Raw genomic sequence first — 14,580 nt, forward strand, 5'->3', positions numbered from 1 at the left:
TTTTAGATTAATTATATAGAAAATATTCTAACTACAAAGTAATTACACAAAAATAATCTTACAAGCTGACGTAACTTGATGTAATTTATCAGATTATAAAATTATATTTATTATAAAATAAATCTAATGGATTAGATAAAATTACTTCAATTTATAAGATTATTTTTATATAATTTTTTTTTTTATAGATGTAACAATCCTCTGTATATTTAGGAGAGTGTTATAGTTAAATCACTAGCAAATGCTACACTTTTCTATAGTACTTTTAACTCTTCGGATTCAACATTTTGTTTCATTTTGGTTTGACCCCCTACATGCATATATATATTGCATCATCATGTTTCTAAAATTTGACCAACAGATAGGGGTTGGTATCATGATGCCATCTAAAAAAGGAATTATTCTATTCTCAAGCATGTGTATAGAATATACAATCTACATAATTTAAATATAAAGATTTAATTTATAAAATTCAAAATTCAAAATTTATCTTTTAAATCAAATCAATATATCATGTAATTAGTAGTATTGTGTGAGATGTAAAAACCTTAAAATAACAATAACTCCCAAAAAAATACTGACAAAACTAATTATTATTTAGAATGAGATTCCACTCTTGAGCCATACATACACTCTTCGGCCAAGATAATATATATACCATTCCCCATGCATGCACGCACATTTATTCATGTGATGTGAACTGGGTTAATCAAAATGAAACAAACATCGGCCATCAGATTATAATTCTGATCTCGAGCATATATATGGGTCTAATTAATTGATCATGATCATGACATCATTCACAAAAAATGCCCTGAAATATTTTATATTCCCTAGGATATCCAGGAAATTAATTCCTAGCTGATATCATATATATATCAAAGGAGGCTATCCCATGGCTTTAGTTTATGAAAATGCATGCATGCAGCCTGCCTATAGCTAGCTAGCTCCTTGGATATTAATTGGACGGAAAACATGCAAATCCCTTCATTAATATATATTCTCTTATATATATATATATATATATATATATATATATATATCATGTAAATTAAGCTATAGCTAGGGCATATACTGAGTAAGTACTGATCTTATATCTCTAATATGGAGGGGTGGCATATTTGTAGTCATCTTGGATCTTCGATCAGCAGGCAGGCATATGCTCTACTTTGCATCTTACTTGAAGGATCATATATACCCCCTAATTGCTAATTGGTAAAAGGCCGATAAGGTATTCTGGTTCTTGCAACTGTACACGTGAGTTTTCTAAAGAGTTTTAGAGAAATAGATAAAATGGGAAAGGTATATTTGAATGGATATGTTAGTGAATGATCAATTAGTACCACATGTCGGGTTTGAGTATAATGGAGGAATATATGAATTGTATCAGATAAATATTTGCTCTGATATCATATTAAATAATAACAAATTAATTATTTAAAAAAATTAAGTTGATAAAAAGAGATAAATTTCGTCATATAATTTATATTCTAACATGATAGGGGTGCGTTTGCGCACAAGAATAGGAGATAAGATGAGAAATTCTTAAAACTTCTCGCAATATCCTTCCTAAAATATATCACTCAAACATGAACACTTTTCACTTCCAAATTTTCAACTTTCTCATCCAATCATTAGAACTTTTATACAAAACACAAAAATTCATACAACTTTTTCAAACTTCAAAATAAAAATAATATTCAAACAAATTTTTAAGTACTTATTCAACTTTTTCTCTAGTCTCATTTATCAAAACCCAATAAAACATTTTAATTCAAATAATTTTACTATTATTAACAGTATTATTCACAAAAATTTTGAAATATTTCAAGCCTTAGTTTTAGGTATTAAAGAAAAGGATTTATTCTTTTGCACCGTGTTGATTAAGAATCTCAATTTTCTTGGAGTAGAAGATAATGAAAACGGTCAATTGGGTTGTGTTGATTGCACCACATGATGTCGACCATTTAATTAAAGCTACTAATACAGGTATATAGTATATGGATTATTCTCTTGTACGTTCTTAAAGTTGTATACTTTTTAATTCGAAAATTCCCTTAAATCATGCCTGTAGCTTTCATGGTAGCTAGCTAGGTTCCTAGTCTCCAAGAAATTAATTCATGTTTAAAATACTAGGGAACAGTGATCACTTAAATAATATGTCTCATGCATCTATACTAAGACTAGTCTAGGACTTTATTAATTAAAACACAGTATGGTCAAGCGAATCAGAATAAATGTTTTTGATATGAACAGTCACTTAGATTTGTTTCGTCATCTTCTGTTCTTGTTTTCTATTTAAACGACAAGAATCTACTGTAGATTATTAGGTAAAGATCATCAAGGGCTGGCTGGACATAACCAATGCATATATTGAAGAGAAATAAATAATAAACGGAAGCGGAATTATGAGAATATGGTGACACTCCTGTGAAGGTATTTATCTCACAAGTTGGTGATGAATAAAGGAAATTGAGTGCTTTCATTTGTGCACCAATGACCCCTATTTATAAGCCATCATGCACCGATTGGCAAAGGGTACATCTATTGATTAACTAATGGTAACTCAAAAGTCACAATCTTAAGGAGTGACACATTCTATTGTGAAATGGCACAACTATTGGTAAACTAATGGTAATCTAAATATCACAACCTTAAGAAGTGACACAACCTTTTGACTAAATCAAAAGGTTGTGTCTATTGACACTTCCTTAAACACCACCCCTCATGGAAACCATCACTATGTTAGAGGATATCATTCCAAGGGGTACACTGTTTGGTGATCACACCCCTTAGAATAATATCTCCCACTTGATCACACAAAACGGTGATGATCCAGTTGAGTATTTTACCTTGATACCAATATAAGCTTTCCACAACTCAACTCTCATCTGCTACTCTTGCAGATCGGCGTCAGAGTATGACAAGTCTCTACGTGCACACCTTTTTTGTCATTATCTTATCTGACTGCACCTTTTACCATATGTGCTCCCAATGATCACATATTAGGGTGACTTCATTTCACTAAAAAAAAATTAGTGAATGGCATCAATTCTCCATGACTAGATTAATTGATCCATATCTCGTGATTGGATCAATTATTCATTCCTCTGTCACAATTGACGACTTCAGTCGAATACATAACACATGTATCGACTTGCGCTGAATTTTTGTTAAGTACTTCCTCTAGAGGCTATTCCTGAGGTTTTCCCTAATTACCTTATCAACAACTTTGCAAATGATTAGCCATTTATTTGGGTAATCAAATCACACTTCACTAAAATTTTAGTGAGTGGCACTGAATTTTCGTTAAGTACTTACTCACCTGAGTCTTTTCTTAATCACCTTATCAGCGACTTTGCCATGATCAACCTTTTACTTGGTTAATCATCCTGCACTGAAATTTTGTCAAGTACTCACCCTAAGGCCATTCCTGAGGTTTTTCTTGATCACCTTATCAATGACTTTACAAATGACCAAAATTTTCATTTGAGTATTACCATAACTCCAATTTTCTACGCCTAGAATTTGCTAAGTTATGTATGTCGACCATGAGATTGCTTCACCTAGGTTTCTCTCAATCCTATTCTAGTCACATATTCTCTAAATTTCTCCAGAGATAAACCTTTGGTCATCGGATCTGCTACCATTTCAGTCGAGAAAATAAAATTAACATTGACCTCACATATTTTCACTATATCTAAAATATAGTGATAATGCACATCAATGTGTTTTCCCTTGAAACTCTGTGTTCCACTTTTTATCAAAAAAATGGCAGACTGATTATCACAAAACACATTGATTGGTTCTGTGGATGTACCCAAATTCAAGCTTTCAACAAAGCGTTTTATCCACACCGCATTACTCACTGCAGTACTACAAGCAATATACTCTGCTTCCATAGTAGACTTAGCAACACAGCCTTATTTCTTACTTAACCAAAAAACTGTTGTTCCACCAAATAGAAATATATATCCAGTTATAGATTTTCTATCATCTATATCACTTTTAAAATCAGCATCACTATAGCCGATTAATTCTAGATCACTATTTCCAAAGCATAATTTCAAATTTTTAGTACCTTGTAAATATCTTAATATACGCTTCACTGCTTGCCAATGTTCTTTACCTCGATTGGATTGAAATCTACTTACCAATCCTACTACATGAAAAATATCTGGTCTGGTACTTGTCATTGCATACATGAGGCTTCCTACAGCTTGAGCATAGGGAACTTTAAGCATTTTACTTATTTCCTCCTTATCTTTTGGGCACATACTTTTATTTAAAGTATGAGCTGTGCAAACAGACGTACTTAAAGATTTATAATTTATAATACCAAATCTTTTAAGCACTTTTTCTAGATATTTTTCTTGATCTAAATACAATAGATTTGAATTTCTATTTCTAGAAATTCTTATACCAAGAACATAGGCGGTTTCACCCATGTCTTTCATTTCAAGAATTCTTTTATTTCATGCATCATATCTAGACAATTATCTGCTAGTAATATATTATCAACATATAATGATAATAATGTGAATTTATTATCATTTTTCCATATGTATACACAATGATCTAGTGGACTCATTTCATATCCCATTTCCAAAATGGCTTGGTGAAATTTCAAGTACCATTGTCTTGAAGATTGCTTAAGTCCATACAGTGACTTCCTCAACCTGTAGACTTTCTCTTCATGTCCTTTAATTTGGAATCCTTCTAGTTGAATCATAAATATATCTTCTTTTAATTCACTATTGAGAAAAAGTTGTTTTTACATCTAACTGATGTAATTCCAAATTCATACTGGCAACAATGGACATGATGATCCTTACGGATGTGAACTTCGCCACAGGCAAATATGTATCCACAAAGTTTACACGTGGTTGTTGAGTATATCCCTTGGCCACTAACCTTGATTTGTACCTTTCCAAACTACCATCAATTTTAAATTTTATTCTGAGAATCCATTTACAGCCAATAGCTTTTCTATCTTTTAGAAGATCTGTTAACTCCCAAACATTATTTTTGTTTATTGATTCTATTTCATCTTTCATGACCTCAAACCATTTATCTGAATCAATATTATTGACGGCCTCAGAAAAATTTTCAAGATCATTATCTAAATTTTTCAAACTGGTATTTAGTGCATAATGATCTTGAAATAATATTGATGGTCTTCTGGATCTTTTACTCCCACTGTCTCCAACATCAATATCTGAAGATTGATTTTCATCTGACTTTCTTTTATTTTTATTATTCTGGATTTGAATAATATCAAAATTTTCATTGTCAGACTCTATGGAGATCTGTTGATTCTCTAAATCATTTAATAAATCTATCTGATCAACCGGAGTAATAAGGTTCGTATTTTTTAAGAAAACGGCATCCCTACTTTCTATCAATCCTCTTTCAGAATGATAAAATCTGTAGTCACTTCTATTTTCTACATACCCAATAAATCTGCATTCTCAGGTTTTACTTTTTAATTTATCCCTTAGTGACCTTGTGATAAGCACTTGTGCCTTACAACCCCACACTTTGAGCTTACTTAAGTCTAGTTTATGTCACGTCCAAAACTCGTAAGGTGTAAGAGGTTTTGCTTTAGTTTCAACTCTATTCAATATATATATAGCAGTCGATAATGTTTCACCCCAAAAATGTATTGGTAGTTCAGCATATGCCATCATCGATCACACCATATCCAATAGAGTTCTATTTCTCCTTTCTGCAATGTCATTCTGTTGAGGTTTATATGGCATAGTATAAATGTGTCTTATACCATTCAATTTGTAGAAATTATCTAAAGCTTCAAATTCTTCTCCTCTATCACTATTCAAACTTTTAATGGGTCTACCCAACTGGGTTTCTACTTCTAATTTAAATTCTTTAAACTTCTCAATTGCTTTAGATTTATGCTTGAGTAAGTAGATATGCCCATATCTTATAATCATCAGTGAAAGTAATAAAGTACTCAATTCCTCTATGGGTTTTCGTTTTAAAAGGTCCACAAACATCAGAATGTATAATTTCTAGTAAATCCATGGATTTCTAACTTTTTGAAAAAGATTTACTACTCATTTTTCCTTTGATACATGGTTCACATATATCAAATTTATCTGAGTTTATTTGTGGTATTAATCTACTTTTACACATTCTGAGCATTTTATTTTTATTTATATGACCTAATCTTAAATGCCATAAATATGCACAATCTCTAGACACATTTAAATACTCAGAAATAGGTACTTTATTAATATTAACATTCAGTACATATATATTGTGATCTTTCACACCTTTCACTGATACATTGCCCTTACTTATTACAATGGTTCCAGACTTAAACTCAACTGTGTAGCCTTTCTGATATAGTACAGGCACTGATACTAAATTCCTACGAATACTAGGAACATATAAAATATCACTAAGTAAAATAACAGAATCATTTACTTTGAATTTACATGAGACATCGCAGTATGTATTGTTGCCCATGTACACTCTGTGCTTTCCTGTTTGTTTATCTTCAAGTTTGACAAACATGTCTTTGTTCTTGCATATATATCTTGTTGTAGCTAAGTTAACCCACCATGAATCTGATGCTGGTTCCACTAGTATTACTTCTGAAACTGTCATCACAATTTCCTTACTTTCTTGTGCTTTTCCTTTATAAGGACATTGTGATTTGTAATGCCCATTTTTTCCACACTTAAAACAGTTTCCAGAAAATGGTTTATTCTGTTTCCTTTTTAACCATTTCTTTTTCTTAAACTGTTTTGACTTCATTTTGTTCTGTGTAGAACGTTTGTCCTGAACCATCAATAAATTAAATGATTCACTATTTTTATTCCTTCTTTTCATTATTTCTCATTCAAGTACTAAAAGTACTGGAAGCGATATCATTGTTACTTCATTTTCACTGTGTGTCAAAGAAGTAACAATGTGATCCCAAGATGAAGGAAGACTATTTAGTATTGTTGTAACTAGCATTTTATCATTGAGAGGATGACTAGCATCATGTAATTCTTTTGCAATTAACTCCATTTGAAATACATGATCGCCAATATCATCATTCTCTTTCATGAAAGTCCAGTTATACTTATCCAATAATAACTGTATAAAAGTATCCAACCTTAAACCATATTTTGCTTCAACTATATCCATAATTTCTTTAGCAGTTTCATAGTCTTCAAATAGAGGAATAATGTGATCACTTATGAAATGCAAAATTAAAGCTTTTGCCCATGCATTGTGTTCTATCCATTTATCTTTATTTGAAACGCCACTCCCACTTTCACTTTCATCATTTTTTACAATTTCTTCGCATGGCTTTGGTGTTGTTAATGTATATAAGGTCTTTTCATGGGTTAGAAGAAAAGTTATATGCCTTTTTCCAGACCCGAAAATTTCTTCCATTCAGTTTTTCTATCCCCAAGGGATCAATACTTTTTTTCGATGCCATAAATAATAAACCTTAAAAAATTAATCAACAAGAAGAATGTAGAAATAATAAATGTGTACTATTTAAATACTATAATTCAACTATGAAAAATTAAAACTATTACAAACTTAATAGTAATAATAACCCTTGGATTTAATCCAAGGTGGCAGCTTAGAAATTCTCCTATTATATTTTATATAAGGAGAATAATGAAATTGACGCCCCGATAGAGGATATCCACGACCTTTTCTTGACGTTTCACCTTTTTCAAATAATTTTTTGCGATAATTTCGATCAACAGGTGCTTTGTAATGTTTTGGCTTGAAATTTGGAGCACAACGGCTTTTGAACGGACCAAATCGAGCTTGAAATGATCTCGAACGGCCCGATTGAGCAAATCTGTCACGAACCGGTTCAGGGAAACCGAGTAAACCGGTTCAAACCGGGTTCTGGAGAAAATTGAGAGTCGACAGCTTGGTCAACGGCTCGGTCAACAGCTTGGTCAACAGCTCGGTCCGCGACTCGGCTCAGGAATCGGCTTGAATCTCAACTCAGAGAACGGCTTGGTGGCTTGGCTCCAGAGATCTTTCTTCAGAAACGGGCAAAACGACAATGTCATTTTTGTCTGTTTTATCCTCCCTTGGCTGAACGACACTATCGTTTAGTCCCCCACCGTTTTGAATTTGATGACAGTTGGACGAAACGGTACCGTTTCATCCTGGGTTGTCTTCAACCTTGCGCAGGAGCGTTCCAAAGACAATGAAGCTCGTGTCTTCACTTCTGTCCGACCAGTTGGTGGCCGGTGACGAAGACTCCGACATGCTCCCGAGGTCCACGAAGTCCGTCGGCGGTGAGGGGCCCCGGCGACCGGCCGAAACAGTGACAGTGTGTGTAAATGGGCTATTTAAATCACTATTTCTTTGTGTAAAATAATGCCAATAATTTTCTTCAAAACAGTAACAATTTACAAGATTTTGAAGATTACCAGTGTACTCTAGACCCCCCACCGTGATCTGAAAAAGTTTCTCTCTAAGATTTTCAAGCAAACGAATATGATTAAAATATGCAAGTGTGGTTGCCAAACTAAGCACTTGCCTATTTATCGTCTTCGTAATGCGTGATAAAATTCTCTCTGACATGACCAAGCTCCGATACTACTGAAGAGAAATAAATAACAAACGGAAGCGGAATTATGAGAATATGGTGACACTCTCGTGAGGGTATTTGTCCCACAAGTTGGTAATGAACAAAGGGAATTGAGTACTTTCATTTGTGCACCAATGACTCCTATTTATAGGCCATCATGCACCGGTTGGCAAATGACGCATCTATTGATTAACCAATGGTAACCCAAAGGTCACAACCTTAAGGAGTGACACATCTTATTGTAAAAGGGCACAACCATTGGTAAACCAATGTAACCCAAATGTCACAACTTTAAGAAGTGACACAACCTTTGATTAAATCAAAATGTTATGTCCATTGACACTTCCTTAAACATCACCCCTCATGGGAATCATCACCATGTTAGAGGATAACATTTCAAATGGTACACTGTTTGGTGATCACACCCTTTAGAATAATATATATGTATTTATATATATAAAGATTCACGATCAAAGATTTCTGATCTTAAAATATTTCAAAATCGGAAGAATGATAGATATATAAAGTACTGAGTCCATGTAACATGATAAGCTTTTAGAGGACAATGAATACAAAAACTTTAAACTCACCACCTTATAGGCCGGATCATGAATATTGTTGGTCATGAAGGAAAAAGGATAATGATCATGATCTCGTGGCACTCTGAAGTATAGTATATTATATGCATGCAGCATGTTTGTCACAATAAGTTCTTGCTGGGAACAGGAGAATCATGACGGCCAGCATGCATCTGATCCTCAACTTCCGGCGCTTTTTAAAGTACTATAAAGCAATGTTTTGAATACCGTACCGGACACCGTACCGGTCAAGGCACTGGAACGAAATATTTCGGTACCGGTACCGTTTCGGGGTAGCGTTTCGGGATAATATTTCGGGATAGTCGATCTATAAATAAATTATATATATAAATATATATATAAATTATATTCTAAAATAATAGTCTATATATAAATAAATTATATACAAATACATATATATATAAATTATAAATAGTCTAGTCTGAATTGAGGGTTAAAAAATAAGTTTGTAGTTTGAAAAAACGAAAAAAAAAAAAAAAAAAAACACAGGCCGAAATATCGGCCGGTACCGGCCGAAATATAGGCCGGTACAGGCCGAAATTTAGGCCGGTATGACCGGTACCGGCCGGTACGGCCGGTATTTTGGCCGGTACGGAACAGGTATAGTACCTGTACCGGCCGGACGGCCGAAACGAAAAATTTCGGCCGTACCGGCCGGTACGGTACGAAATTTAAAACTGTGCTATAAAGTCTAAATATGACTTAAAAATTTTCTTAAATAATCTCAAATTAGAAAAAGAAATTCTCAAACACTAACATAAAAAAACCGGAATATTAATCCAACCTTGTAAACAGATCATGTGTACATAGTTTGGTGAAAAATTTCCATGCATCTTGGTTAATAAACACTTTCCAATACGGCTATATATATATATAGGAATAGCTAGACGGATTAAAAATGAATAAGTAGTGTTACATGTACTTACAGTTTTACTTATACTTTTATTTACAAAACTTATTTCGTTAGTTTTCTTTTAAAATTAAAATTTTAAATTTTATAATTTTCAGTATATCAATAATTGACACGTAGAAAAATAAATTTTTTATAAATTTTTTCTTAACTACGTTTAGTATTTTCTAAAATGAATAGCCTCATCTTGGAAAATGGGGTTGGCAACTTTGACTCTTTCTCGATCGTATACTGCATGATCAATCGGCAAATGACAACATTAATTAATTATAATCTGCAGAAAGATTATGTTTATCTGCATGCATGCGTGGTGCATGCTTCATCATGTAATGGTTTCGTGTACGTACGTACGAATTATCAGACAAAAAATAATCAGCTGGATAAGAATCAGCTTGATCTCTTGCAGATTGCCATCTATTTGAGCATGTTCTAATGAGGTTAATTATCTTGCGTGATCTTTAATCTTAAATCTCTTGCGATTGTATAATGAGAAATGTTTGGGATCTCGAAAATGAGTCCCGAACATTTCTTCTGAAATCTTGTTCTTTTTTTATTCTTTTTTTTTATTTAATGATTAAAGAAATTTTTTTTTAATGATGTTGTGAATTTTTTATTTTTTAAAAAATATTTATGATAATTAAAATAATATCTACGAAAAAAATGAACAGAAAAATAAAAAAATAAAATGAACTATTGAGAACATGTTTTCGGTGACTGTAGCACCGCTCATGTGTAATTAGAAAAACACCCACTACAGAGCTAGCCGATCGACGTGGCTAGCTTTTGCTGATGGATGCATTGCATGTTATAATTTAAAACGTGATCATAACTCCATTAATTTATATATCTTGCTGCCTATTGGATGGGTTGTCTGAAATAATGGATTCGAGAGCCTATAATAATTCGATCGATCGATCGCAGCCAGAAATTAATTAGTTTAGTGGCGTATACGTAGAGAATAATCGATTAAGCATGCATCAGCCATCCACTAGAATAGTAAATCAGGTACCCCTGCATTATCCATGCATGGCTGAGCAAGCACAAGAATCATGAACTTGAATGATATATGTATTAATTAGGAGGACTAATTAATCCATCATGCATGTTTAAGCAAATCTAGTTGGATTATTCATTAAGCATTCTTTTAATTTTCATTGTTTTTAATTTCATTTCCTTAATTAAATATTAGCTTGTGGGAATTTTATAATAATATTGTGTCTAATAGTCTCAGCAAAGGAGGTGCGTGCATGCATGCACGTGGGACTATTTTGTCATTATCTGGTAATTGGGTTATTTATCTGTTGTTTGACACTCTTAATTGATTTGATTATTGGAAAAATATTGGCAAAAATATTGTGGCGCCCTCGACCCCTACGTGTTATTTTTGTGGAGTTCATGACACTGGAATGATGACCACACGGATCACGCACCCCAACGACCAGTGCTCAAAGTGAGTACAACATGCAATAAATGTACACAATAATATTCACAGCGGAGAAAATAAAAAGGTCTTTCTTTATTAAGTACCAGAATTGTTCAAAAAGTAGTAAAATAACTTTACAAGAATTTTACAGTCTTCCAACAAATAATTTAAAGAAAACAAATAACATAAGGGAAACAAATCCCAAAACGCTAAACAACATATCAGCAACTTAAGCTTCTGGCAGAGTCGGTCCTTCAGGTTCATACTCGGGCTCTGCGTCAAACTCTACGGCACCATAAAATAGAACCTTAGGGTAAAACATCACAATGAGATTATGACATCTCAGCAAGTAATTAACCAAAACAACATCCAAGAGATTTAAAACATATTTATATAACCACGCGTCCCCATACGGACAGAATAACAACCCACATTCAATTTCTCAAAAAATACCATTTTTATACTTACACCAAAAATCCTATTTTTTGGTCCCAATCATATTTATTATGAAATTACGCATGCACTACGATCTCCCTTATGGACCGTCTGCACACCCTGGCTCTCTTCGTCATATCACGGGTAACGTCCGTGCATGAGACTTCGTAACGAGTGATGCCCAGTTCCGTGCCCAGCGCGTACATGGCCAAACATCCTCTAACCTCACCAGCCAAAAGGTCACGGAATCGGTACGAGAGCGTTACCGTCTCGTCCGTTCCTGTCGTCACCCTGCGACAACTCAGGAGATGTCACGTCAGTCAGTTACGTTCCCGAGTGACTAGAGGAGCTCCACCGAGATAATACCCCATCTCGGCTTGGGGTCGTGATACACACACATCCACATATTCAGTAACCAATGCAACAGACCACGTAACATCACAGCACATTTTAATAAAAACCATAAATATACAGTTCAATCATTTAATAGGAATATACAATTCATTTATAAAATTAATCCTTTATTTACAATTTCACCATTTCACAAAACAAGTCAAATCCCGTCCTCCAAACCAGCCCAAGGCCCAATTCCAACAATTACAATACTTATGACCCAACGCTTTAACGGCCCATGGCCCAAATCCAACAGATCATTACAATCAACAGTTACAACAGAAATGACAGTTTACAAAATACAATTACAACAACTTTATTAATAAAAATTGGGAAATTACGTACACACGAAGTTAGGAAATTCTAAAAGATCAAGCGAAAGAGCGTTTGCTCAAAGTGGCGGCTCAACGGCGGCAACAGTGAATTTTCAAGAATCAAACAATGGCTTATCTAGTGGGTTTTCTCTCAAAAGAAATCGATCTACGAAATAAAACTTGAGAAACTCAACACACGGAAACTCCAAACAATTACCAAAACAAACCGATTGAGTTTTTCACAATTTTAAGAACAAACAGAGCACGGCACAACTCCTCAAACTCTCGGATCTAACCACCAAAATTCACAACACGAAACAAAAAACACAAGAGAAACAAGAGGAAGATAAGGATTCTCGGGGGGATTTTATTTGCAGAAGCCGTGGCCTATTTATAGGCCAAGTATGGCGATTCGAGGCACACGGGGGGGAACATCACGGAAGAGAAAACCGAAGTATAAGCTATGGAGGGATTGCGTGGCAGTGCGGGTTGCGTGGGGAAAAGGTGGATTGACAGCAGATGAAGGTTGGACAACAACTGGACACGGGACAACCATGAAAGCTTGAGGTGGGAGGTGGTGGTGGTCGTGTGAAGCTACGGCTTGACAGCGAGCATTCAGAGTCCCTAGCCGAACGACACCGAGAAGAAAGTGGAAGATGGAGGTAGTGGCTTGCGGCTGAATTGCGTGACAAAGGGCTGAATGGCGTCGCAGCTGCTGCGTGGAGGAAGAAAAAGAAAATAGAAGAAGGAAGAAGAAGAAATAAGAGGGAAGAAGATGAAGTAGTGCGGCGCCAAAGGAGAAAAGGATAAAACCCTAAATTTCCTTGACCCAAAACGGCGCCGTATTGATAAGTGGGGGGGCTGGGTTCTCACGGGCCGCACGGGCTGGGCTTCACTCACAAGGCTGGGTTGGAACTAGCTCACCAAACTCACACACCCACGGCCCACAATGAAAAACACACACACACAGTCCAGCAAAATAATAACAAATTAAAAAGCCCAAAATAAAAACACCCCAAAAATATCATAATATAAATTTAAATAACACAATTAAAATAACATAAATAAATAAATAATAAGGAAAATAAAAACCCAGAATAAAACACACCAAAATAAATAATATAAAAAAAATAACACACTTTTAAAATAAATTATAAACACAAGATTTTATGGATCTCACAACCTCCCCCCTTAAAAGAAATTTCGTCCTAGAAATTGCCAAGTTCCTTTATTGATTCCGAAACAAAATACAATACAAAACTCTAAACAAACTTGAGAAAGAAAACAAACATTCAAAACTACCCGAACAAGTAAGGGTAGAACTTTCTCATGTCTGCCTCTCTCTCCCACGAAAAATCCTGGGCTAAAGGATCTCCACAAGATACCATAACTAGAGGTATCGACTTGGATCTCAATTGTTGCTCCTTCCTGTCCAAGATCTGAGTTGGCACAACTTCATATGTGAGATCAGGCCGGAGTTGAATGCTCCCTGGATCAACGAAAAGTGGCTCCTGCTGACCAAAGCTCTTCTTTAATGACGACACGTGGAAAACATCATGAATCTCTCCAAAATATTCTGGCAAGGTAATACGATAAGCAACTGGTCCAACCTTCTCCAGAATCTGAAAAGGGCCAACATATCTCGGACTAAGTTTCCCTTTTTTACCAAAACGCTTAACGCCTTTCATTAGAGAAACTTTGAGGTACACCCAATCACCTTCCTCAAATAATAGATCTCTTCTCCTCGTGTCCGAATAGCTTTTCTAACGACTCTGTGCAGCTGCCATCTTGTCTCTTATAACTCGAACATGATTCCTCATTTCCTGAATAATCTCTGGTCCAAGTAGGTTCCCTTCGCCAACATCATCCCAAAATAAAGGAGATCTGCACTTTCTCCCATAAAGAGCTTTATAAGGGGCCAT

At 34.6% G+C, this 14,580-nt stretch overlaps 1 protein-coding gene across 1 annotated transcript; it reads right to left on the reverse strand.

Annotated features, from left to right (window-relative positions):
* Positions 1 to 13,956: 13,956 nt before the first annotated feature.
* Positions 13,957 to 14,580, reverse strand: LOC121258782. The gene is made up of 2 exons (XM_041160320.1): positions 14,427 to 14,580; positions 13,957 to 14,315 (listed from the first exon to the last, which is right to left on the reverse strand). Exons 1-2 carry the CDS (start codon positions 14,578 to 14,580, stop codon positions 13,957 to 13,959), a joined length of 513 nt encoding a protein of 170 aa, XP_041016254.1.

Source organism: Juglans microcarpa x Juglans regia, chromosome 3S (genome assembly GCF_004785595.1).
Source record: "Juglans microcarpa x Juglans regia isolate MS1-56 chromosome 3S, Jm3101_v1.0, whole genome shotgun sequence".
Lineage (NCBI taxonomy): Eukaryota > Viridiplantae > Streptophyta > Magnoliopsida > Fagales > Juglandaceae > Juglans > Juglans microcarpa x Juglans regia.